Consider the following 27,897-nt stretch of genomic DNA (forward strand, 5'->3'; position numbering starts at 1 on the left):
TCAGTTTATCAAGCAGCACTGAAATGGGTTTCTGTTTTAATTTTTCAGTTTGCATGGGTTTATTGTTGGCACTGAATCTGCTTTCCATTGCCATGGATACGTGTGCTGCATATTAGCAAATTAGATTGCTAATGTTTGGTAGGAAATAATTCAGGGTTGGTGAACCTGTGGCCTGCCATTTTTGGTGACCCACAACCCTCTTTTTTCCCCCTGGAACCTCTTTTTATTTTTTATTTTTTGAAAAGCTGCACATCTCTCTCTGGTGCAGTGCCTTTGTTAGGAACTCCTGCAGGAAGGAAATAGAAAAGTCTTCTAAATCCTTTTCTCTTTCTTCTAATGTCTTCTAACATGGGAACTATTTATCCCTATGGTGCAGTGTCATTCAGAGTTAAGACCCTGAAGACATTTTTCTTTTCCTTGCTATTACAACACTAGGGTAGGAGGAGAGCCCCAAGCTAGCAATGGGAAGAAAAAACACAGGGAATTCTCCTCTCTGCAGCCCCAGCTGAATCAGCATTTAGCTTCTTGTCTTTGTGTGTGTGTGTGTGTGTGTGTGTGTGTGTGTGTGTGTGTGTGTTGGCTATACCCACTTCAACCACACTCACCCCTGGCATGTGGTTCTTGGCAGTATGGCTAACCCTCAATGCATCCATTGGGCTGAAATGTATTTGCCACCCCTGAAGAAACTGAATGCTCCATCATAGGGTAGTTTCTCCTCCTGAAAGTTCTGTCAGTATAATGGGCCAGTGATACAACTAGGCATGTGAAGTATTATCACCAAATTCCTGAATAACCATTAAAAATGTATACCAGTAATTCTAGTTTGAGCAACCACATACTAGGTCTTTTGGTTGCAGCAAAAATGAAGTGATGAATGAGTTGATACTCATACTGTGTGTGGGTTGTTAACGTCTGTCTTTCTATTATTGGGATTTGCGATGCAGTGATTTTGGCTACTACCGCCCAGAAAACCATTCCGAGTGTGTGGAGCAGCCAGAGCTGAAGGGGCATGACCTAGAATTTTGTCTGTATGGGAAGCAAGAACGGCTAAAGACCAGCGGGTAATTTTCTATGATTACAATAGTCAGTATTATTGATGGAGGAGATGGCTTGGTCCTGTGTGTATTTGTTTTTATAAAACAGATATGTGTAGGCTACTGGGAAGAGCTCTCCCGTTCTCTGAACTTGCTGTGTTTCTGGAACAGTAAGAATCTCTCTAAGAATCAAAATATGCCCCTTGCTGTTGTGACCATGGCACTATATCTCCCAGTAGAAGATGTAGTATTGCCATCTGTAATACATTTATGGTGATTCATTCTGTATTCTGTATTGAGTGGGGAGATAGTTCTCTAGATAGAACTATCTTGGCTTAAAAATTCTGTGGACCAGAGGCAGCTGAAATAATTTAGCATGACATGTGCATTTATTGTTTGGGGATTCTTGACTTAGAATCATAGAGTTGGAAGAGACCACAAGGGCCATCCAGTCCAACCCCCTGCCAAGCAGGAAACACCATCAAAGCATTCTTGACATATGGCTGTCAAGCCTCCGCTTAAAGACCTCCAAAGAAGGAGACTCCGCCACACTTCTTGGCAGCAAATTCCACTGTTGAACAGCTCTTACTGTCAGGAAGTTCTTCCTAATGTTTAGGTGGAAGCTTCTTTCTTGTAGTTTGAATCCATTGCTCCGTGTCTGCTTCTCTGGAGCAGCAGAAAACAACCTTTCTCCCTCCTCTATATGACATCCTTTTATATATTTGAACATGGCTATCATATCACCCCTTAACCTTCAAGTCAACTTTCATGTCATGTGACTTCCATGTTTTCTTGGAGGCCACTACAGCCCTATAGACCTGACATGCATACCCCTCTAGGTGCCCAGCCCTGAAAGAACCATGGCTTTGGGGAATGTCAGAGAGGTGATTTGAGGATAACCAGCCTGGCATGGTGAAACCATGTTCTCAACTTCCCACTGATGCTTGGACATGAAGGGGTTAGCTAATTTTAGGTGGCTTGGAAAGCTGTCACTAATAAAAGAAGCTTCACAATAATAGATTACTGAGACTCTTGTTGAATTTCAGATATCGGAAGATCCCAGGAGACAAATGTGTGGGTGGGGAAAATCCCATCCGTCAAGAGACTGATCTGAAAAAAAAATGCACTAGCAACTACTTGAACTCAAGCCAGCTGGTAAGTTTAAAAAATGCAGAAAGAACTGTAGTGGGGCAAAGAGATAAAGAGGGGAAGGGTGGGCAACCTTTTTCTCCTGCCAAGGGCCATATTTCCTTGGGTTATTCTGTGTGAGGCCACATGCTGGCAGGGGAAAGCCACTGGTGAGTGGAATCACCCCTTTTTTCTCTCTGAACCCCCTTCTCTTTTTCTTCCCCAGTGTGCTAGAGTGATAGACCACTTTTGTCAGAGGCCTGCGGTGATGGCATGCAGGGGGGGTCAATTGAAATTGGGCTGAGGGCTGCATATAGTTCAAAGGCTGCAGGCTGCCCATGTACAGGAGAGGGAGAAAGAGAGTAATCTAACCCAATGTAAAAAGAGTGCTTGAAAAACAGCCCATTTGTAGTTAATATTTGAGAAGCAGTTTTTCTTAAAATGCTTTGCCAATATTAACCTTGACTCTGTTCAAGCAGTAAAATGAATTAGCTTTCCAAACTGGCTGCTGAAGCTGCGGTTTGGCATTCTGAACTAAGTAGTCAAATTTCACCCTTTCCAAAATCAGCTGTTTCATTCTTTCTCCTCAAATCTTTATAATCCTCTTGTGATCCATGCAGGACAAGAGAGTAAGACATTGAGGTATGGAGAATATGCTAGGAGAATCATTATAGAAATGACTCAGTAATTGAAGTGATCTAATAATTTGTCATAAAAACTTAATACATCTCTCTCTTTTCTTTCTACAGTCTACTTCCTCCAACTCCACTCCAGTCATCCTGGCTGTAATAGGCTTGATGCTTATGACTGCTGTAGCTGGAGTAGTCATCATTAAGAAATACGTTTGTGGAGGAAGGTGAGCCTTGGGAAGGGATTGGCAAGATCATTCTTACTTTTAACTATTAATCAGTTATTTTTATGCTGCCTTTCAGTGCCAGAGACTCTTCCACCACAGTTCAGAATTAAGAGCATGAAACCAATTCAAAGCAGAAAAACAGTAGCTATGTAACATAACACAAATATAAAACAGCAGGAGCTGTAACTATAAAATCACCAACCTTATTCCGTTAAAAGCAGATTGGGATAGTGAAGTCAGTAAGGCCCATTTAAAACAAGCCAAAGAGGCTTCTGTGGGAAGGAGTTCCACAGGGACAGGGCCATCACTGAAAGGTGCTGTCATGTTTTTTGACCTGATAGATCTTAGTGGTGGGCCTGTAAGGAGGGTCTTTGTGGCTGGTCTTGGAGCCCAAACAGAAGTGTAAGCAATTGTTCAAATTACCAGATCCCAAATGGTTTAGGACTTTAAAACAATCACTGTGGTCAGTACAGATAAGGCTTTATATCAGACTACTGTACAGCTGTTTATGGGGGCCAAGCAATCTGCACTAGCTGGCACTTCTAAATTGTCTTTAAAAGCAGACCCACGTACAGCACGTTATAACCCAATCTGATGTAACCAGGGCATGAATTACCATAGTCGGGTCCACTTTCTTCACAGAGGAATGCCACTCGCAAATTGACCACAGCCCATAAGGAGTGCCTGACTACTGATGTCATGGGTACCTCCATAAACTGCTCTGAGTCCAGGAGAACCCCCAAACTGTAAACGTGATCATGGCAACCCTGGTCAAACATTCCTAGATCAGCAGGCTTGCCTGCCCACAGTACCTCTGTCTTGCCCAATTTTGAGCTTCCCATAGACCGGGGTCAGCAACCTTTTTCAGCCGTGGGCCGGTCCACCGTCCCTCAGACCTTGTGCGGGGCTGGACTATATTTTGAAGGAAAAAATGAACGAATTCCTATGCCCCACAAATAACCCAGAGATGCATTTTAAATAAAAGCACACATTCTACTCATGTAAAAACACCAGGCAGGCCCCACAAATAACCCAGAGGTGCATTTTAAATAAAAGGACACATTCTACTCATGTAAAAACATGCTGATTTCCGGACCGTCCGTGGGCTGGATTGAGAAGGTGATTAGGCCGCATCTGGCCCATGGGCCTGAGGTTGCCTACCCCTGCCATAGACATCTAATTGGCTACTGTGAGAAGAGGATGCTGAACTAGATGGGCCATTGGCCTGATCCAGCAGGCTCTTATATTCTTGCCTTCATCCGTCATCCATCCCAATACCTGTTCCACAACTTCGCCAGGAGAGATAAAACTACATGCCAGCTGCATACCTACAACACTTTAGCCCAAAATGACAGATGGATTCATGTAGCATTGTTGCACTGCCAGTTTTTTTAAAAAAAATCCTGTGTATAGGTTCTAAAGATACCCAATGTTTATTGGCTTAGACCAGATAAAACATCCAGAGAAATGGTGTCTCAGCAGCAACCCATATAAAGTTCTTCCAAAAGTCTCTGGATGTTATATTCACTTCTGTTCAAAGAATGTTGATGCTACAGCCATAGGGCCAAATTAATTTCATGTGTGTTTGTCATGTCCCTAGGTTTCTGGTTCACCGGTACTCTGTCCTGCAGCAGCATGCGGAAGCTAATGGCTTTGATGGAGTTGACACACCAGATGCCAATAAAACGGGCTACCATGATGATTCTGATGAGGCAAGTGATTGTAACTGATGTGTATGTGTGCACACCATGCATCTTTCTGAGCAGTACATGTTGGGTTAGAAAAATAAATTGGAACCCCAAGCATGTGATTTTGGCTTATGTCACTTTGAAAAAGAAATAGCTGTATATCTCTGGGGGGCTAAGTGGGGTAAAGAATCATGATCATCAAATGTTAACAAGAAGTATTTTTTATCCCTCTTTTATTCCCAGGACCTTCTGGAATAGTGATATTGCAGATCTAACTAGAACTGGATTCACATGGATTTAGATGCTGCTACAGAAGGGCAACAATGCAGACGGTTCATTTTACTTCTAATTTGAAGGCCTTTTCCATATCCAAGGGATTCTGTGTTCCTACTGCTTCCATCAAACTGTCTAAAACTAAGAAGGCTGCAAGAACTGCTTTGGGTGGGTGGGTGTAGAAGGGGGAGATACTGCAGCTCTGAATAAGGAAGAAGGGAAACCTCTTTTTTATTATAAAAAATGTAACTTTGTTTTAATCAGATTTCTTTTTCCAACTCTTAAAGGAAAACTAAATAGGAATGTGAAAGCAACATTTCATTAAATATTAGCATTACTAGGTACAACAGACCATGCTACTAGGAGAAGGCTCCAAATCCCTGGGTGGGGGACATGGTCCACTTCAACACTGTGATGACACTGCTTTGAAGCTGTTGCAGTGTGAGCAGCACTTCTCCTAGCAAGCAGGACAATGAGATGCTATGGCAGGGACTGAGAAAGCTAACCAGCATCCCGGGGCTGTGTGCCAAAACAGGGTTGCTTTTCGTTTTCACTGAAATGTAATCAACTGGGCAGGTGTGTGCTGTGCAAAGCAGAGATTATTCCAAGGCTAGAAGCAACTCTGTGGCTCTCCGATTCCAAGGAACTAAACTGTGAAATCGGCATGTGTGTTGCCATAAATATAAAAAGCAAAATCATGGGGTGGGGGGTGGGGGTGGGGGGTTGATTTATCAACTGTAAGACTAAGTATACAGATATTCCAGAAATATGACTTGTTTAGAATGTTATGAAGGAACAGAAATTGTTTGCTTTTAATCGGGTTCTTGAAGGAAAGTTTTTGTTGTGCTACTGGCAGCACCATGATGTTCTTAAGTGTTTCTAATTTTCATTATGTTTTTAGATTATACGTAGATCAGTGGTTGCTACACATGCACGCTTTGCTATTGTGTTTTTCTGACTTCTGTTCAACAACACAGTTTGACTTATGTGCCATGTGGAATCATAACTATTTCTCAATATTTTGGGGGTTCACAGAGGGTATTGTGAATTGAACCTTGAGAAGGTAGTAAGTTAAGTTTCTTGAACTCAGTAGCTAAAAGTTGGCCTATTGGGATGTGAATTGGCGACAGAGGCATTCCACTGCAGCAGCTATTATAGTAAGAACCAAGGGATTCTTACTATAGAAACACAAAGTATTGAGCCAGTGCGTGGCTTAGGTAATATTCGGCTTCTGTTGCCTTGAAGGGACTGAGATGCTTGGAGAGACATGTTTGAACTTGAAAGACCTTCATAACATTCAGTAATGTATTTTCTTGAATTTTGGTCCCCAGTGGTACTGTACTTTTTACACTTATCTTAGGACTTTGTTCTATTCCAGCATAGGTGAGTGATTAGTCACAATTTGTCCACACTTCCCACTGCTTTTCCCCAGGGAAAACCACTCTTTTGTGCTTGATCGGAGCAAATGGCAATTCGGGTTGGGTTGCCATTTGTTAAGATCTATTGCTAAAGAACGGTTTTCCCTGGAGGAAAGCAGCAGGACAAGAAGAAGTGTGGATAAGCCCCTAGACAAAATATTATTCCCCACTCACCTGTGGCAGGGTCTGAATACCTTCCACATACCACCTGCATCCTTAATCTTGCTATGAATGCCTATACTGGATATTGCCCCACTCTGCTTTTATTCCCCACATGTTCCTGCTGGTGAGGCAGCACTACCAGGAAGGTCTCACTGGAGGTTTCAGGGTGAGGCTACATTTGCTCCCTTGTGCCTAGCATGGTGCTAGGGCATGCATCCAGGCATGGGGAGCCCTGGGACACATAGCATATTTCCCCCAGGGTCTCTAGTGTGTGTGATGCTTAAGGACCACCTTCCCCTTACCAAGCCCTAGTACTTCCCTAAGATCAGGCATCCCCAAACTTCGGCCCTCTAGATGTTTTGGACTACAATTCCCATCTTCCCCAAGCACTGGTCCTGTTAGCTAGGGATCATGGGAGTTGTAGACCAAAACATCTGGAGGGCTGCAGTTTGGGGATGCCTGCCTAAGATCATCAGAGGAGACCTTGCTGCTAATGCTGCAACCTGCTGAGTGTCCATGGTGGCATCTACCTTCTGAATGCTACCCTCCACAATTTTTCAGGAGGCACTGACTGTTGGGTATTTCCACCATTAATCAGTTTAGCTTGCCTTTCTTCAAAGAAGCAGATATTCAGTGGCTGTCAATTATGCCCTAGTGGTTAGGTCAGGACATGTTGCTAAAGTCACACAGCTTTCCACCTCACTTTTGGGCAACAATGAGAGTCAGATACATGAAATAAAGTGTCTGTCCTGGATTTGTTTTCCCCACAGTTACTTTGGCTTTACTGTGCTTTTTTTATTGAGCCCTTACTTCCTCCATTACAACACTGCATCATTTGATTATATCTCAGGGTTTTCATTGTCTTTCTTGGTATAAAATTATTTTGTCCCTTGCAGAAGGTACCAACGAGGAACACATGGCAAGGCAGAACATTTGTCCCTGGAAGACACTTGTAGCTTATTCCACTTCTTGTTTATTCTGACTCCATTTAAACCCGGTACAGAAGCACACTTGCATGTAAATAAGAGTGCTGTTTACAGTCAATGTTAAACTCACAGTAACTCAACCAGGAAATGAAGGGGGCTCAATATCCTTGTGTCTGACAGCTGCTCCAAAACCCCTGCTCTTAACATATTTGAACTTCTTGTGTACATCTGTTCTGTACAGAGCCAGGTTCAAATCGCTTTACTATCCATGTGATGTGGCTGAAACTCTTTTAAGTGCTGGGCTGGGATTGTGATGGAAAGCCTGTAATGTAGCTGGTGAAGACCTTTTCCATTTCACTGAGAACACAATCTGACTACTGACTCTTCCTATTATATGTCCTATTTTCTATGTGTATTAAAGCATCTCTGGAAGGGTGGTTAGGTAAGGGAGTTCATTACTGGGCATGACCTGTTCCATTGCTCCATTTCTCTTGGTTCCCCTCTCATAAGACACTATACATTGTGGCACATTGGCTTATAAAGTGAGAGCATTCAAGGAACTAGAAACCTCAATAAACTAACCAGGTCCTTGTTACTGTCATACACTTGCTGCCCTACACAACAGTAGCCTTGTCCTCCATAGTCTTGAGTATTTAGGTAACACTGCATCTTCGTCACTGCTCTAAGGGTGCTGCCTAAGTGACAAAGCAGTCCTGGAAATGTTGCCATTGCATGAGCTTTGAAGTATCATTGTCTCCCTGATGTGTCTGTAAGGCAGACCAGACCAGGCCATGTGCATAATGGCTGTAAAATATAACATAACAAAAAGCCATAGCTAATACACTCCTCTACACATAATTTCTTAAGATGTACAGTCTGAGGCAAAGTGCAGAAGAAAAATAAAGGAGCCATGTATAGAGTCTGTAAATAAGCCTGGCTATATTATAAATTTGTACTGGTATTTTTCTGTATATTTGCAATATTTGGGTTAGAAATAAAGACAAAAATTGGGCGTTTATGTGGTCTGCCTTTACTCTTGTGAGTGTGAAACCTTGCTGAAACATCATCATGAGCAACGTACATCATTTAGCCATTTTTTTCAGGGCTACTGCTCAGCACTGAGCAACTTTAAGAGCCTGCTGGATCAGGCCAATGGCCCATGAAATCCAACATCCTGTTCTCAAAGTGGCCAACCAGATGACTCTGGAAAATTCTCAAGCAGAACCAGAATAGTTTCCAGCAATGTTTTCAAAAGAATTTCTCCCTCTGACTGCAGGCAGAGCACAACCATCATGACTTGTAGCCGCTGATAGCCTTATCCTCCATGAATTTTTTCTGGCTCTCTTTTAAAGGCTTTCACTACCTCCTGTGGGAGTGAGTTCCATGGTGCAATCTTATCCTAAGATAAACACAAGAAGTAAAGGAGTAGTTTTCTCTCTAGGACTGGCCTGTTCATGTGGCAGACTCAAGTAGCTGCCTCGGGTGGCAGAATCCAAGGAGCGGCACTGCTGTGGGCATCCTACCCTCCCCCAAAGAAGCGGCTGCGGTGGGTTCTGGCAAGATCTCGCAAGAGCACTGCAGGTACCCCACCTACCCACCACTGCTGTTGCAGAATTGAGAAGTGACTGGTTTGGGGTTCCAGTGAGATCTCACAACCAGTCCTGTGAAATCTTGCCGGAACATGTAAGTCACTGTGCAACCCCAGTAAGCAAGGCTGCAATGGGGTTGTGTGTGCAGGCTGGTCCTTCCCTTTTTCGTCTCTGACAATAAAATGGGAAATGTCTGTCTCTATGGTTTCTAGCACTGGCTTTCCTGCCCTGGATATGGATGGGAAAAGCAGAGGCAATGGGAAGTCTGACTTCCCACCTTATGCTTGGCTGTCCTTCACTCACTCAGCTACCCCGTTGGAGGTGGTGCTGCAGTTCTCTTTCCCATGTGAACAGCCTGCAGTCTTTCATCTGCATCACAATTGCCCAGATGGTGCTAGTGGTTGGAAGGTGTGTGTGTGTGGGGGGCATTCAGCCCTGGATATATCTTTAGGGTGCGCTTTTGAACCTGGCAGAGTTTCATTTTCCCTTACTCTGCAACCTGTTTTAGTAAGATGATCTGCCGTGAAATTATTTCCTTGGACGTAAAGTAAAAGCTGATGCTGACCATTTCAACGGCAAAGCTTTGGAATCTGTAGACTCTTCCACAATAAGGGCTGGCAACATAGGCTCAAAGCTTAGCTCCATGTTTTCCTACACAGATAGGAGGGCTAAGAAAAGACTCTGGTACTCAACCCCCCCCCCCCATTCTCATACCCAGCACAGGCACCTGTGAACTCCTGGCATCAGATGCACCTAAAGGGCACTGCATGCCCTTCATTTACCTCAAGACCCTAACCTAATTCTGCAGTAGCACAGCAGTTGCTTGTATGTTCTGTGCAAAGAATGTGTTTTCGGGTATATATACAGAGTCTTAAGATTGAATCATAAAGTGGCAAATAAGGAACTGGGGACCTGAGCTGCTGCTTTTCAGTGCAAAGAGAAGCAGTGCAGAAAGGGTGACACATCTTAGGGATATTGTTCATCTCTCTCCCCCCGGTCAGGGTTCCTAGTGGTGTGCATGCCACAAATCAAGTTGGGGATTTCAGTAGGTGGGGAAGATTTTTAATTCCTTCCACAGCTGCTGCTTTTCCCTTGCAAGTTATGCCTCCCCAAGGATTCCAGACCCATATTTGCTGCTTAATGTCTTATTCCATTCTGAGGATCAAGCCACACAAGCACTCGCCAGCCCCCGCTTTTTATGTGCTGTTTTTGTTTTATTCTTGTCTCTGATTTTTCTTATCTCTGTGGTGTTCTTCCTCTCCCTCCCCCCCAAAAAAACACATCATCTTCATTTTGTGCTATATGTACAAAATAGATATTTTGCGTGTGCCTGAAACTTACACCTAATTTTTATTTATATTTGTATCTGCCTATGGGACCCAGGTGCATATGGGACCCAGGTGGCGCTGTGGGTTAAAGCACTGAGCCTAGGGCTTGCTGATCAGAAGGTCGGTGGTTCGAATCCCTGTGACGGGGTGAGCTCCCGTTGCTTGGTCCCAGCTCCTGCCAACCTAGCAGTTCGAAAGCACGTCAAAATGCAAGTAGATAAATAGGAACCGCTACAGCGGGAAGGTAAACGGCGTTTCCATGTGCTGCTCTGGTTTGCCAGAAGCGGCTTTGTCATGCTGGCCACATGACCTGGAAGCTATACACCGGCTCCCTCGGCCAATAATGCGAGATGAGCGCGCAACCCCAGAGTCGGTCACGACTGGACCTAATGGTCAGGGGTCCCTTTACCTTTACCTTTACTATTATCTATCTGTCCATAGCTGCCATATGGAACAACTGAGTGGTTCAAAATTGGGAAAGGAGTACGACAAGGTTGTATATTGTCTCCCTGCTTATTTAACTTATATGCAGAATTCATCATGCGAAAGGCTGGACTAGATGAATCCCAAGCCGGAATTAAGATTGCCGGAAGAAATATCAACAACCTCAGATATGCAGATGACACAACCTTGATGGCAGAAAGCGAGGAGGAATTAAAGAACCTTTTAATGAGGGTGAAAGAGGAGAGCGCAAAATATGGTCTGAAGCTCAACATCAAAAAAACCAAGATCATGGCCACTGGTCCCATCACCTCCTGGCAAATAGAAGGGGAAGAAATGGAGGCAGTGAGAGATTTTACTTTCTTGGGCTCCTTGATCACTGCAGATGGTGACAGCAGTCACGAAATTAAAAGACTCCTGCTTCTTGGGAGAAAAGCAATGGCAAACCTAGACAGCATCTTAAAAAGCAGAGACATCACCTTGCCGACAAAGGTCCGTATAGTTAAAGCTATGGTTTTCCCAGTAGTGATGTATGGAAGTGAGAGCTGGACCATAAAGAAGGCTGATCGCCGAAGAATTGATGCTTTTGAATTATGGTGCTGGAGGAGACTCTTGAGAGTCCCATGGACTGCAAGAAGATCAAACCTATCCATTCTTAAGGAAATCAGCCCTGAGTGCTCCCTGGAAGGACAGATCGTGAAGCTCAGGCTCCAATACTTTGGCCACCTCATGAGAAGAGAAGAATCCTTGGAAAAGACCCTGATGTTGGGAAAGATTGAGGGCACTAGGAGAAGGGGACGACAGAGGACAAGATGGTTGGACAGTGTTCTCGAAGCTACCAACATGAGTTTGACCAAATTGCGGGAGGCAGTGCAAGACAGGAGTGCCTGGCGTGCTATGGTCCATGGGGTCACGAAGAGTCGGACACGACTAAACGACTAAACAACAACAACAACCATAGCTGCCAAGTTTTCCTTTTTCTCGCGAGGAAGCCTATTCAGCATAAGGGAAAATCCCTGTATTCACTCTCTCACTAAAAACAACTCAGTCTCTCTGCCCCTTCCTCACAGCCACTTCTACACCACCAATTACTCCCTCAAAAAAAAAAAAAAGAATATTCATCAGCATTTCAAAGCAAAATTCTCTTAATATACATGCGTGTCGGGACTTCCGGCGAAGCATTATGGCGGGCGCCACGGCGCCACAGAGCTCCTGAGGTCAGTCGGCAGATCTAGACTGCCTGGGGGGCTCCTGACCCGCCGGGACCACCGCCGCCGCTGCGTGAGAGCCGGGGGTGTCTAGTGAACCGGTTGAGGGGCCGCCCCCCCCACCCGCCTGCCACCTCAGTGTGTTTCAGGCCGGAATTGAGGGCACCCGGCCGCCGGTCATACAGAGCCCCGGGGCCTTGAATCACCCGCAACGCGGCGCACCGAAGCCTCAGAAAGGGAAGGGGGATCTTAAATTTTTTTTTAAAAAAAGCCCCGACCTTTTCGCTGCCGCCGCCATCGCCACGTTCGATCCAGAGAGGGAGAGGAGCCTCGGACCTGTCATCCTCCCTGCTGCTGCGCTACCGCGCCGAGGTCACCCGGCTACCTGGAGCCCCGGGGCCGAAGGGACTCAGGAGTGAGAGTGGGGTGCCTGGGGGAAGGGGAGAGACCCTGACCCAGATACCCCGCCGTCGAGCTGCCTCCGCTACCCCCGCCGCTAAACTGAGGGAGAGGTAGGAGGACGAACTGCGGCCCTGAGGGAACACGAGGCTGGGCCTAGACTCAACCTGGGCCTGCTTTCCCGCCGAATAGCGCGCCCAAAGTCCAAAGGGAGGCCCACTGGAAAGGCCTCGTTTGTTTTTCGTTTTTCTTTCCATTTTTAAATATATATATATTTAATCTTTTATGTATAATCTTTTAAAAAATAAACCCCCTTTTTATTTTTATTTTTTATAAAAAATATACTTTTAATGCTATTTTTTAATATGTAAATATTTTTATAAATATTTTATATATTTCTTTCTTTTTCCCCCTTTTTCATTTTCTTTAAAATTTTCTTCTATAAGAACAATAACAACAAAAAGACCTTAATTTTATTTCTCCCCCACCCCCACCCCTTTTTTTTAAAAAAAAGAATATATTAATATTTTTAACCAATATTTTTAGTATTGCCACAGTTTATTACTTCCACCTTCCACTTTTTAACACCCAACCCCCCTCTTTTTATACATTTTAACCCTTTAGGGAAAAAAACAAGCAAAAATAAAACCACCAGTTCCTAGCCCTTTTACTAAATTTCTACCCTTTTTAAGCTGTCCTCTCTCTCCTCCAAACCTCTTTTACCTTAGCCTTATATTATTCCTTCCACCTCAATACATAAACCCTTTCCATACACTCAAACCCACCTCCCCAATATATCCTCTCCTTATTTTTACCCTCCGTCTCACTTGTTACTTTCCACCCTCATTTTGTCTTCTCTTTCCTTTTCGGTTCCTTCTTTCCCCCTTTTAAATTGAACCCCCCTATCTAGTCTGTTTATTAACCTGTCTCCAATAGGGGAGCCTTTCCTCCCACTCATCACCCCCCTTTAAAATAAACACTTCTATTTTATTTTTATCTTATTTCCTTCATTCCACTACATAAACCTTCTCCTTGAACCCCTTCCCAGACACTCAATTCCCCTTTATTTGCCCATTCCTTATCTTCCCCTTCCACCCCACTTATCACTCCTCACCCCTTCTTTTGTTTTATACCCTCTTTGTTTGTTGAGTTGCTTGTTTGCCCATCCATAAACTACCCCCCCTTTTTTTCTCTTTCTCTCTTTCCCCGCCTGTTTGTTTGTCTACTCTCACCTGTTTGTCTATTTGTCCTTGGGTCTACCCGCCTCTCTGAGTACCTGACCACCGCTTTGACAACACTGTTGAGGAGAGTACGACAACCTCAGAGAAATTCACATAACATCGCCAAGAGATGACACAAATGATTGCCTAAACCGAACGCTCTGCAGAAGCCACCAGTCAACAACGCCTGACTAGTCCAATAACCCAACACCCAGAAATCCTCATCGCCATAACCCCTAACCGCAACACGTCCCACTCCGAGAGAATGCCAAACAAACCTCAAACCAAAAACGTCAAGGAGATAAAGGTGTCACCAACTAAAAAGATGGTAAAAAACATTGAGATCACAACACCTCCTCAAAATGATGAAATATTACAACACCTAAGAGAAATGGAAGAGAGAATGACTAGTAAACTGGAAGCTGCAGTGGAAAATGCAACGGCCCCTATACAGTTACTAATCAGCAATCTTACCTCCAGAGTGGAAGCTCTAGAAAAGAAGAATCAACTGCAAGAAGGAATAATAGAGCAATATCGGGATGAAACCACACGCATGAATGAGAAATTGTGCGAACTGGAAAGAGAAACCGAAGAATTGAGAATTAAACAAGCAGACATCGAAGACCGAAACAGACGCTGCAATATCCGCTTCCGCAACTTCCCAGAAAAAGCAGAGGAGAAAAGCCCAGCAGACCTAATTGTGAGCTGGTTGAAAGATACAATCCCAAATCTGACACTCGAGGTATCCGATCTGGAAAGGGCACACAGAGCTCTAAAACCTTTGCCAAAACCTGGTGCCCACCCAAGAGACATCATAGTGTGCTTTTCACGCTACAGAAAAAAGGAGGAGATATGGAACAGCCTCAAAAACTCAACCAACCTCCAATACAAAAACAATTCCATATTGGTCCTACAAGATCTATCCCAGGACACCCTAAATCGGAGAAAAAACCTACGTCCATACACTCAGCTTCTTCAGCAAAAAGGGATTCGATACCGTTGGGGCTTTCCCTTCCGTCTCATCGTGACAACCGACACAACGCAATACATGGCTACCAACGAAACGGAAGCCCAACAACTATTGAGGAACCTTGGACTCGACCCTCCATCGAACCAGCAACAGAAAGACTTACCAAGTGACAGCCGAGATCAAGAAAGTGGAATAACAGTAAATGAGTGGATGGAAGTAAAGAGAGGAAAGAGACAACAGAAGCAATACATCAAGACTCGTCGATTCAACCATCTACCATCGCGCACAAAATCATTCTACCGAACATTCTCCACAGGACGCCTAACCACGATCAACCGAACCAAAACATCACTGAGGAACAACCCTACAACAACAACAACAACAACCACAGCTAAATGAGGCAACCGGAAAACATCTCGAACTGCAGGACTGGTGATTCCCCCTACCCCCCCTCCCCATAGGCCTTGAACATAACTATCATCATCAATATCCCCCCCAACCCCACACCTCCATAGAACCTACCCCATCCCAACCCCACCCTGACACCAGTCCAGATAACCTCAATCACATTCCCCATCAACCACAACCCATATCTCCAGTATCCCTTTCATACCAAACAAGAGAAAAACAACTCCCCCAACATCCATAACACAACTCACTATCAGGCTAAAACATGATACCTATTCAACAACATGGTGGCACCAGAGCGCACCAACACATACACACACTCTAACACATCAGTGATGTTGCTATTAACATTGGCAACATTGCTCACGAACCTTATACCAGACACTAACATTACAAAACCACTCTACACCGTCTCGCTGATCATCCCCTGTCACAAACGACAAAGGGGAAGGCCTGTCCTTGAGTACAGCCCTTCACATCAGCCGAGACCAAGGACCAACCGGCTATTTGCCAAAAAGTCCAAAATACCCCAAACGAACACCTATATAACTACATATAGGAAACCCTCTATAACTTACCTCCCACTCTTTAACCCGATTCTAATTCTGATCCCATTGAACCCCCACCTGCCACATCATAAGTCAGCGCAACTCCAATGGTTCAATACACGACACGAAGTGAGGGACATAGGACAACCCAAACGGGTTGGCAAGGAACCATCCTACAGAATAAATAAACAAGATGACTAGCTTAAAAGCAATTACACTAAATGTGAGGGGGCTGGGAAACCCAATCAAGAGAAAACGTATTACCTCATACATAAATACCATGAAACCACACATCACCTTCCTACAAGAAATACACAACCCACCCAAAGGGAACAAACTCCTGAATGACCCTCGTTTTAGTCAACAATGGGTAGCACAAGGCTCAGGAAAGGCCCGCGGAGTAGCTGTAATAATTAGTAGGGACTTGAATTTCAACGCCACAACAGTCCTAAAGGACAAAAAAGGTAGATTCATTTTCATTAAAGGAATACTAGATGGCAAAATTAAACTGACAATCGGCTCATTATATGGCCCTAACTCGAGACAACTTGAATTCTTTCAAAAAACACTAAACAAGTTCCTTTCTTTCTCTGAGGGGGAAGCAATTCTAGGAGGCGACCTTAACTTAAATATTAAGGGCATAACTCTGGAAAACACACATCCTGTAAGCTCACAGGCAACCCTCCTCAACCCTCCCTCCCAAACAACTAAGGCTTCTTACAAGTTACTAAAAATGTTAAAAAACAGGGGTCTTTATGACATTTGGGGCGAACACAACCCGGGAGACATCACCTACACATTCCAGTCTGGACGTCATGGTACAACGTCCAGACTGGACAGCATCCTGCTCACACAGGGTCTGATCCCCTTGGTAGAATCAACAAACATAGGCAGCATCAAAATCACAGATCATGCCCCAGTAGAAGTCACTGTTAAAATAGGTGAAGAAACGCAAACCACTCCATCATGGTCTTTCAGTCCCATTCTAACCACAAACACCCAAATTAGAGCAAGTATCACAAAAACTCTCCAAAACTATTTTAAGGAGAATGATGTAGACAATATAAATACCCCCCTCTTATGGGACGCTATGAAAGCGGTGACCAGAGGAGTTTGCATAAAAGAGAAAGCACTCCTTAAAAAACAAACCTCTTCAAAAATTAACAAAATAGAACAAGACATCATTGCCCTCTCATCACGTTACAAACAAACAGGTTCCAAAAAACTACTTAAACTTCTAGAACAAAAGAGAAGAGAATTAGACTCCTTAGAAATCAACAAAACAATGATCAATATTTTATATTCTAAACAGCGCTTCTATGAGTACGGAGGGAAAAACTCCAGACTATTAGCAAATAGATGCAGGAAAAAAGCACTTAAAACAAGAATACACTGCATCACCAAAAAAGACGGCAACGTGACATTTTCCCCGAAAGAAATAACCTCTGAATTTGCAGAATTCTACTCCAATCTGTACACTTCTCACAACCCAACTGGGGAGGGAATTAGAAAATTCCTGGCAGAACTGACCATGCCCACCTTAACCAACGAGGAACAGGAATTTATGGACAGCCCTATCACCCCTGAGGAAATAGATACGGTCCTTAAAAACTTGAAACCACATAAAGCCCCGGGCCCAGACGGCTTCACAGCAGAATTCTATAAAAAATTCAAAGAACCCCTGATGCCCTACATGATACGCCTATTCAATGATATCATGAAAGGGGGGCTTATTCCCAAAACATGGAATCAATCCAAAATAGTCTCCATCCCAAAACCATTAAAGGACAACCTCAAAGTAGAATCTTACCGCCCAATTTCATTAATAAATCAGGATTACAAGATTTTCACATCAATATTGGCCAATCGTTTAAAAATCTTTCTAGGCAATTTAATAGTCCCAGACCAGACTGGCTTTGTCCCTGGTCGCAATATTACAGACCCTATCAGGAAACTACTAAACTTAATCAACCACAGTAAGGCAACTAAACTTCCACTGACAATTATGTCCCTAGATATCCTCAAAGCTTTTGATTGCTTGGAGTGGAAATACTTATTAGCAGTACTAACTAACATGAAATTTGGCCCCAACTTCCTACAAATCCTCAAACAAATATATTCCCAAGCCTCAGCAAAATGCAGAATTAATAATATGGACTCGAACACCATAACAATTCAAAGAGGCACAAAACAAGGATGCCCGCTGTCTCCATTCCTATTCATCCTAGCTTTGGAGCCCCTAGCAATCCGAATCCGAGCAGTCACAGACATCAAGGGAGTGGAAATAAAAGGCAAAAATTATAAATTAGGGCTCTTTGCAGATGACCTGATGGTCACAACATCAGACCCATTAAATACAGCAACCTCCCTAATCAGAGAACTCAACACATTTGCAATGGTGTCGGGCCTACAGGTAAACTTTGGAAAATCAGAAGCCATGTGCTTCAACACCCCTCCCCATATCCAAAAAGAACTTACTAATATCACCAAAATAAAACTTTGTCATACCAAATTCAGATATCTAGGGGTACAAATAACCAAGAACCTCAATAAATTATACCTCCATAATTACAAGCCCATGTGGCGACAAATAAACAAAGACCTAAAGAAATGGGACAGTATGAGTTTCACTCTTTCAGACAGAATAGCCATCGTCAAAATGGTCACCCTCCCAAAACTGACATACTTATTCCAAACCCTCCCAATCTGGATCCCCCCAACCCAACTTCGCAAATGGCAGGGAAAATTACATTCTTTTATTTTCTCACATAAAAAACCAAGGATTGGCACCAAATACCTTCACCTCCCCACCTCAGTAGGAGGATGGGGAATCCCCAACATAGAAACATACTACAACGCCAACCAAATACGCCATATAATCCCATATATACTACAAGGCGAGACAAAACAATGGGTACATCTGGAGAGGGACTCAATTGAAAATATCTGCACCACAGCATATCCATTTCTCCCAAACAAATTAAGGAAGATTCCCACAACACTCAACAGATACACACAAACCATGTTCAAAGCATGGAAAGCAGAAACTAGTAAACTATCTCCAACCCCATCCCCATTAATTCCCCTGGCTTACCATCCCTTGTTCCATCATGCAGCACAAAACCTCCAGATGAAGACTTGGCAAACTAAAGGTTTACATCGCTTAATAGACTTTTATAAAGACAACAAACCTTTGTCACCACAAGAAATACAGGACAAACTAGAAGACATCCCAATGTCCTGGTTAGCACAACATCAACTACATGCCTTTCTGAACAACCCAACTGTAAAACCAGCAGCAACCAGACCCCTGACAGCTTTCGAAAGCCTCCTCCAATTGCCAAAAGGACACGGAAAAGGGATGGTATCTGCAATTTACAAGATACTAATCCAGAATCCCATAGATCCCCTGGACAAGATAAAACGACAATGGGAGGATGACATAGGATATGAAATCAACCCTACCCAATGGACTAAAATGTGGTCGAAACCCCCTTTCAAATCTATATCAATGAAAAGAAAAGAACTCTCATTGAAACTAACTCACAGATGGTACCTGACTCCACGAAAATTATCACTAATACGATCAGGAATCTCATCAAAATGTTGGAGAGGATGCACTTCCACAGGCACGTACCTCCACATGTGGTGGGAGTGCCCTAAAATTCAATCATTCTGGAAGACATCTATGCAAGAAATTTGTAACATAACTAAGCAAGTGCTAGAAATTACCCCAGAATTGGTTTTACTAAATATTTTTCAAGATAACAACGCTCACGCAAATCATAAAGAACTTATAATCCATCTGTTGTCAGCAACTAGAAGCATCATAGCCAGGCACTGGAGGGACTTATCGGGAGTGGGCTTGGACCAATGGTACCAAGTTGTATGGGAAACAGCCCTGCTAGAAAAACTGACCAGTAAGCTGAAACTGACACGGGGACAAACAGAAGAAGACACCTTCACCCCAGTATGGTTCCCCTTCATCACTTATACAACCCAACAGGACAATGACAAAAGCTTACCGGCAGCATACAAATCAATATGGCTAACTTGATCAAAACACCCTCCCCCCCCCACTCACGCAAGAAATTAAGGATCATCACAGCCAACCATGAATGAACAACCACATTCTAAGACAAATCCTGACCTCTCTCACCAACAAAGAAGCACGAACAAACAACAGAGAACCTGCACAAACGACGCTGACGCCGAACCCCATCACATATCAAGAAAAACAGAAATATCGGCAATTCACCACACCCAACCCCCCTTCCCACCTACCTCTTTCCCCCCTTCCTCATAATGTCTCAACAAGTTATAATCGATGTGTAAAAATGATGCATGAAAAAAAAAGAGTCATTGCACTATCTTTGTAACCTAAGAAAATCTTTAATAAAAATAATTACAAAAAAAAATATATAAGGGAAAATCCCTTAAAAAAAGGGATAACTTGGCAGCTATGTATCTATCTATCTAAACTTTCTATATACATATAGCACATGCACACACACACACTCCACCTGGATAGTTTGTTTGAAACAAACTTGCACACTTCACAAGGAGAGGGAAGTTAGCATAACAAGTTTACCTTTGCTCAGAGCATGCCATGTGCACAGGGGAAAAGCAAAAGGTGTGAGCCTTGAAGACATCCACTCTGAAACAAAAACAGGCAGCGAGACCTTCATTAGCATCTCTCCAGTGGTTGGAACAGGCTGGGTCATGTCACAAGTTGCTTTCTACCCGCCAGCCCTCCAAGACATCTTTTGACTAATAATGTCAAAAACTGTGTGACTTGAAATACAGTGGTACCTCTACTTACGAATTTAATGCGTTCCGAACGCACATTCGTAAGTCGAAAAAAATTGTAAGTCAAATCCCATAGGAATGCATTGGGAGAAAAAAAATCGTAAGTAGAAGCAACCCTATTTAAAAATCCGTAAGTAGAAAAAATCCTATCTAAAACGCATCCAGGATGGCGGATAGAGCTTATTCGTAAGTAGAGGTACCACTGTATAATATAGAAATAGATCTACTTAAAAATGGAAGAGTAATTCGAGAATGTCTCCTTTAAAATCTTGTGGTCCATGTAGGGTCAAGACTTGGGGACCCATCACAAGCATTCTCACAACCCTTTGACTGCATATACACTGTAAATGTTTGATAGGCAAACATTTAAACAGAATACTGCTGGCCACTGCTATTTTTCTAGAAAAAGAGGTGCTAGAACTCACCATGAGCACCTCCCTTGTTCTCTTATAATGGCAATGGTCTCCACCTGAGTGCTGGAACTGAGTTCTGGCAAGTTCTGGCTGAAAAAAAGCTCTGCAGCTGGTCCATATTAAGGGGAGGGGAAAGGATCGAGTGGCTTTTTGCAATGCCACTTCCATCCCCTAACTTACTCTTCTATTGCAACAGTGCAAGTTTGCTTCCTGCAATCTGCCTGTTGTTTTCCACTTTCAAAGGATGCCCTTTTCAGAATTCCTTTTTATTCTAAAGGACAGAATATGGTACCAAAAGAATGATTGGGAAATTGCTTATCTGTATTGCAATGGATATGAGTCATATCACACAGCCCTACCAATGAACTTCTTTTCCATAAGGAAAAACGAAGATGTATACCCCAAAGTATAGCACCTCTTTTTTCACGCACACTCCCCCCTCCCCGCTCTTTAAAAGTGGACACTGTTGAATTACCAAATGCCAGATCCAAACTATAAGCTCATTGGCTACACAGGATCAAGTGTGACTAAACCACGGGGGGGGGGGCTCTAATCCCCAAACCCACATTGCCACTTGTTTTTCCAGTACTTGCTTGTATTGTGAGTTGTTCTATGTAATCACTGCACTTCTGTACTATCCTGTACTAAGTTCTTTTGTACAAAGAATGGCAGCTTACATGTGGTTATTCCATCAACTACATGCATGAAAAATATACATACCTGAAGGTACTTTGCTCTGAATTTAATATTTTGTTTCAGCTACTTCCCCCATTCCTAGATGCCTTTAAATGCTTGGTGATGGTGCATGTCTGCTCAGCAGAAGCCCCTGAACCCTCGCCCTTTTATCAATCTGTTCCCAAAGGGATGGTCCCTAAACTAATTCTAATAGTAATAGTTCACTGTCAAGAAGCTAAGTTTTGACATGGAGGGGTAGAATGGCTCACTCCATCCTAGATTGACTTCTGCTCCAATAAGATGAGACAAATGATTCTCTCTGACTGAGCTGGCTGCCTTTGGTGCTCAGATGAAAGAGTGCTTCTTTAGTGGCAGCATCAGTAAGAGAGCATCCGAACCACTTGGGGTGTATGTGTTTGTGTACCTAAGTCAGTCTGCAGAGGTTCTGAAATGAGGCCAAGTGACAAGGCAAAAGGAAAATCCTCCTGACTCCAGCGTAATTTACACATCCATTTGCTTTGTTCTCTGAGTGGTATCCGGTTCAGACATCAGCCGTTGAGGTATGATCCTTTGCTTCTACAGATCCTCTCATTGTTAAATCCTTAGTTTTAAAGTTACCCTTCCGGATTGTTGAACTTGTCCCTCCACCCTAAACATATTAAACAGTAGAGATCATAGAACAGAATCTTGTTCAGAGGCATTGTTCACACTGGGCCATTTCATATGTGTCCTACAGAGGATGCATTTCTTTGTGGGAAAGAAAGAAGATGATCTCAATGTGGCTTTGTACTGCATGCTATTGGTGACACAGAAATTAATCTGATTTTTTTTTTTTAAAAAAAAATATCTGTTGGATTTGAAAATCTGTTGGACAGAGATTGGGTCCAGGTTCTTGCACTTTCAAAGTATGATGATGCAGGAGTCTGTTTCTGAAAGGAAGGACAGTTATAATTTTCTGAGCATTTTATATATTTATTTTTCACATTTTGTATAGAATCCAATAATGAAAGCTCTTTGCACACTTTACAATAAATTACAAAGATCCCTGTGAAACCCCCTGTTCTGTATCTTACTATGTGGATCAAAATTCAAGTACTGTAAAGACTGTTTGTATGGAGACTTTGTTGTGAAACTAAATTCTGTTCTGAGAACTACCCTTACAAGCTTCAGGCATAGCAAATAGCTCCTCTGTCACCAGAATACACAATCCTGGTATGTTTTGTTGAACCTGTATCTAGACTTCTGCTTTTGATTCTTTCCTGAAAGACCCACATGATTCTTAAATTCACTTTTCATGCAAATTCTTTGTGGGTGTCTTTCCATGGAGGAAAACCCTTATACTGGGTCGCTGCTAGCAATGCAGGTGTCTGGTGATCTAAAAGAGACTTGATTAGGAGCTCATTTGTCCATGTTTGTTATTGTGGCCCCTAAGCCAGACCTTGGGGTGTGAATCCTAGTGCACTTTTCACTGCAGGCTATACGTGGAAGTAGACGTGCACCATAGTCCTTCTAGGACACTGTCCTTTTCACAATCATAAACTCTGGGTTGTAGTCAAAGCTGCTGTTTTACTTGTGCAATGGAAATGGCATCTTCCTGCACACACACAAAGTAATACAAAACAACCCTAAGACAAAAAAACCAACACCCACTAAAACCAATTAAATTTTAAATGGAGGTGCTTTTTTGTCCTAGCCAAGGTAACAGGATGAAGTAAAACATTTCCAGCAAAAACTGATCCACTGAAGTGGGCATATGTGCCGAGACAGAATTTTCTGTTTGAAAACAAACAAAAGAGCCTATGGAAAAATAAACACCATGCAATCTATTGATTTATTTTGGTCACTGTGGTACTTTTCTTTTGTTTCTTTGTCTCATCTAATGCTAATGTATTGAGATTAAAAATGCTCTGTGCCTTGTTCAAACACAAAGGAAGCAGATTTAAATGCCCTTCTGACAACGAGAAACCCCTGCAGAAGCCCATTTGCTTGGGGGGGGGGGACTATGGTCAGCTGGGCATGCTGCATGGTTTGTATATTGTAGTGAATGCCACCCTATGTGCCAAAGACACACAATACACATAACTTTGGAGGAGACAGACTGGAAGATTGTGTGTGTGTGTGTGTGTGTGTGTGTGTGTGTGTGTGTGTGTGTGTGTGTGTGTATCCCTTTGGTCAAGTACAGTTGACAACCAAGACTCCCACCATAAATTTGAACTCTGCTGAGCCCTTTAAATAAGGAACACTGGGCAGAGATGAAGCACAAATGGAAAGACTCTGTTGGCACACACTGACATTCAAATAATTCATGCAGACTTCCTTCCCTCCTTCCTGTGCAAGCCGTAAGTAGAAAGTCAGTTGTCTCCTCTCACCTTCCTTGCCCCTTCCTCATTCTTAATAGTGCAGATTGCTTTGAACAATACTATCATTTCCATGATTATCCCAAATGCTGCATTTTTTAGTGCATTGAAAGTCATATTTTTGTTTCCAGGGAACAGAAGAAAGACTGGCAGACTGCTAGAAAATTCTATGGCACAGGCTAAATAAATAACTGATGCTACCATGGACTCCAATTCCAGTGCAGGGAATGGGACCAGCTCTGGCTTGAGCGACCTTTTCCTCCTTTATAGCAAGAATGTGTTTGCTGTTCTCTATGTCCTTCTCTTCCTTCTGGGCATGCCTGGAAATGGCTTGTTGCTCTGGATCCTTCTCCGAGGTCTCCAAAGAAAGAGCGGCAGCCACATCTCACGCCTGACGGAGCCTCTCTTCCTCAACATTGTGATCCTGGACCTCCTCTTCCTCCTCTACAATGCCCCTGTGATGTTTGGCAACATCCTTTTCAGGGACTGGCGCCTGGGCCGCCTGCTGTGCGTCACCAACCGCAGCTTCTCCTTGTGGGTCTCCTTTGCTGCCTTCTACAGCATGCTGGCCATTGCGCTGCTTCGCTATATGGCTATCCTCCACCCCATGAGAGTGATGCCCATCTCCCAAAAGCAGATAGCTATCGCTTGCGGGCTCATCTGGGTGACCTGCCTCATATTCTCCGCTCCGCTCTGTATTAATTATGAGATCATTCACGTGGAGGGGCAGATGTATTGCGTGAACCAAATGGCATGGAAGGAAATTAACCTTTACCTGCGGCTCCTGGGAGGGGTGGGCTTCCTGCCTCCCACATTGCTGATGATTTTCTGCTACTTGAGGATCATCTGCACCCTAAAGGTTAGGAGGGCGCTCTCTATGCACACAGCATCCAGCCTACAAGTGAACTGGCGAGCTTCACTGATGGCTTTGGTCACCATGGTGACCCTGGTGGCCATGTGGCTCCCCTATTGGCTGGTGATTTTCTTTATCAAGGAGGACGAGTTGCTAACCACAGCCCCTATGTACTTGGCTTATCACCTGACGTCTCTCCTGGCCTTCGCCAACCGCTGCATTAACCCCATGATCTGCTTCTGCCTTTCTCTCCAGTTTCAGGCCAGGCTGAGGAACCTCTTTCGGAGGGTAGGAAAGGGGATTTGTCAAGTAGGTCCTATCCATTTGGGTTAGGTAGCACGTGACTAAGGTCTACAATACACTTTGCTAAAGTTGTGTGGAACAAGCATTTATTATTTCCTGCCCTGTAGCCTGTCTGAGGGATCCCTTACATCAGCGCTGGAGGGCCACTGATTTCCTGTCCCTGCCCCATGTGACATTCCCAGAGCCCATAAGGAGAAAATCATACGTGGTAACTTAATTAGTTGTACTCCTTTAAAATATTTGAATCTACTTCTAAAAAAAATTGGTAACCCCCAGAGACCTTTAGTTTATGTTAAATCCTGTCTAGGGACTTCATTTCCTAAATTGCCTTATGTAGCATTCCGTTGCATTATTGATTCACATGATTGATCAGTTCCTTTCTGCCAATAACATATTTTAACTATAACTTGAAGCTGATACTCAGCTCGTATCCAGGCAGAGAAGGGCTGCCTTCTGTTTGGACTACCAAACGACGGCTTTCAATTGGTTATTTCTGACTTGTTTGTGCCATTAATTGGACACAGATTCATTCCCAAGGAATACTGCATGTTCGTTTACCTGAAATGGTTCTAGTAGCAGCAACAGACAGCAGCGGTCACCGGAGAGAACATTAATTGTGCTGAAGCTTCCGGGCTGGGAATTAAGAGTCCCTGAAATAACCTTTAATATTTGAGCTGAGGAAATCTATTGACTTGTAGAATGGGCTAATGAGGTCTCAGTGAGAAACAAGAGTGTGGTTCATTTTTCCTCTACCATTAACAGCCAAATTATCCTATACAGCATAATTACCTGAAGCTCCCTAATGTGAAGAAGATATAGCTGGGACTACATTTCCTAGCATCCGTAACTTCTTAAGTTCCCAGGATTCTTTGGGATAAGCCATGACTGCTAACGTGGTATTAAAGTTTTTTTTAACGGATGGTGTGTGTTGCGACCCAAAACTCTCTGATCCTCACTTGACCCAAAAATTGTGACTAGAGAGGAGTAGTACAAGGGGCTGTCAAATCCATTAAAGATATTTATATCTGATTATCTGCCTAGCTCTGTCCAATTATTTATCCAACGATGTATCATATTCACATATCACAACATTTAATAAAAATGCTTTTTCGGAAGAGTCTTCAGTGGAATCGACAGTTTCTGTGAAGTATGAGGACTTTGAAAATCAAAGGCTGCAATGAAAGGAAGGGATAAGTTAATGTTTTCAGTTGCTTCCTGAAGGAAGACAGCACTCCCACACTCTCTTGGTTTGCAAATTTAGATAGTGATTACTGCAACAAGTGAAATAGTCACTGCTGTAGTCTCCCAGTCAGCCAGGATCTGAGTCCCCCTACCCAGGACAAGCTCGTGACATTTTGCTGCCTGTTTGTTTTTGTTTTTTATATCCCACCTTCCCTGTTTTAGCTTCACAGCAACCTTGCAAGGCTGGTTAGGGTAAGAGATAGCGACTTGCCCAAGGTCACCCAAGTGATATTCATGGTTAAGTGGGCACTAGAAACCTGTTTTCCTAGCGCCTAGTCCGAAACTCTCTAACCACTACACCTGGCACTTCTCCCAATTCCATGGACAACAGCTAACCAGATTGCCAGGTTTTTGTGTTTTTTTGCTTCAGAACTAGTAACAGGAAAGCATCCTCCATTGCATCTGAGGGCAGAAGGCTAGGTTAGGGGACACAAAGCAGGCTGCATGGTACACACAGATCAGTCTGTTACCTCCTTCTGCCTAATGGTAGGGCCGGCCTTGCTTACCTAACATTGACAAAGCTGAGAGATGTGTATGCCTCTTTCACAGTGTAAGTACAAGAGCAGGGAGTACTCTTCCACCTGCCTGGGATGTGGCTTCCACACATAGCTGCCAAGTTATCCCTTTTTAAAGGGATTTTCCCTTATGCTGAATAGGCTTCCTCGTGAGAAAAGGGAAAACTTGGCAGCTATGCTTCCACATTCCTTTATTTGAGCACTGTATTATTATTCAAGATCTCCTTAAAGCAAGTTCAGTTCCTAGGTAACTTGTTTAGAGAGTACTCAGGTTAATTTGCTACGATTCACTCACAACGTAAATTTTTTGTCTCTGGGCATTAAAAAGGTAAAGGGACCCCTGACTGTTAGGTCCAGTTGTGGACGACTTTGGGGTTGCGGTGCTCATGTCACTTTACTGGCCGAGGGAGCTGGCGTACAGCTTCTGGGTCATGTGGCCAGCATGACTAAGCCACTTCTGGCAAACCAGAGCCCTATTGTCAAGTGCTCTACTCTTAGGGTTTAGTGGGGGGGGGGAGAAACCCTCAGGGAACAAGAGTGCCCACAGGTGACATGTTAGTAACCCTTGTGTCCTCTAGATGTTATTGGACTGCAACTCCCATCATTCCTGACCATTGGCCATGTAGGCTGGGGCTGATGGAAGTTGTAGTGCAACACCATGTGGCGAACACTACATTGACTACACTAGGGTCTACCTACACCATTTCTACCACCGAGGAAGACCAGGGATAGTCATGGAACATGCAAACATATACTGTGGGTAAAGAGAGGTACAGGAGACCCACGCTTATCTCCTGAACGTGGGTTTGTCTTGGTTGTAGCTTTAATATCCAGCTCCCTTGCAAACCATACCGGTGAGATATCTAACGACCATGCATCTTCATGGGGGATAGATTTCTGTGTGTTGCTAGAGAGCTTAAAATATCTTCTTTGTTTCCCTCCCTCTTTACCCATGGATCATCCACATGCTGCGACATGTGAATATTGTGTCTTTATTCTGCAAGCCCCGCCTTCTTCTCCACAATGACTAGAAGGGAGGGGGAGAGAGAACACATCTTATCCCCACAAGCCAGGCGAAGTAATATAAGTCACCATCTGCTGGGAACAGATATGGGGAATTGCAGAACTGATCTC

The 27,897-nt window shown here is 43.6% G+C and overlaps 2 protein-coding genes across 3 annotated transcripts in view; both read left to right on the forward strand.

Annotated features, from left to right (window-relative positions):
• Positions 1-8,503, forward strand: part of SORT1 (sortilin 1) — a 58,975-nt gene extending 50,472 nt beyond the window's left edge. For both annotated transcript variants that reach the window (XM_035121786.3, XM_035121787.3), the window contains exons 16-20: positions 945-1,061; positions 2,081-2,189; positions 2,912-3,018; positions 4,619-4,730; positions 4,950-8,503. In XM_035121786.3, coding sequence (XP_034977677.3) covers positions 945-1,061; positions 2,081-2,189; positions 2,912-3,018; positions 4,619-4,730; positions 4,950-4,964 — 460 coding nt within the window. In that variant the 3' untranslated portion in view covers positions 4,965-8,503. The remainder of the gene's footprint in view (positions 1-944; positions 1,062-2,080; positions 2,190-2,911; positions 3,019-4,618; positions 4,731-4,949) is intronic.
• A 10,490-nt stretch (positions 8,504-18,993) lies between these two features.
• On the forward strand, positions 18,994-26,136 carry LOC118088307 (galanin receptor type 3-like). The gene has a single exon (XM_060276993.2). The coding sequence runs from the start codon at positions 24,053-24,055 to the stop codon at positions 25,034-25,036; it is 984 nt and encodes a 327-aa protein (XP_060132976.2). The 5' UTR covers positions 18,994-24,052; the 3' UTR covers positions 25,037-26,136.
• The last annotated feature ends 1,761 nt before the right edge of the window (positions 26,137-27,897 follow it).

Source organism: Zootoca vivipara, chromosome 7, assembly GCF_965207765.1.
Source record: "Zootoca vivipara chromosome 7, rZooViv2.hap1.1, whole genome shotgun sequence".
NCBI lineage: Eukaryota > Metazoa > Chordata > Lepidosauria > Squamata > Lacertidae > Zootoca > Zootoca vivipara.

Coding starts and splice junctions, on each gene's coding strand:
- LOC118088307 (XM_060276993.2), top strand. CDS start 24,053: ATGGACTCCAATTCCAGTGCAGGGAATGGGACCAGCTCTGGCTTGAGC.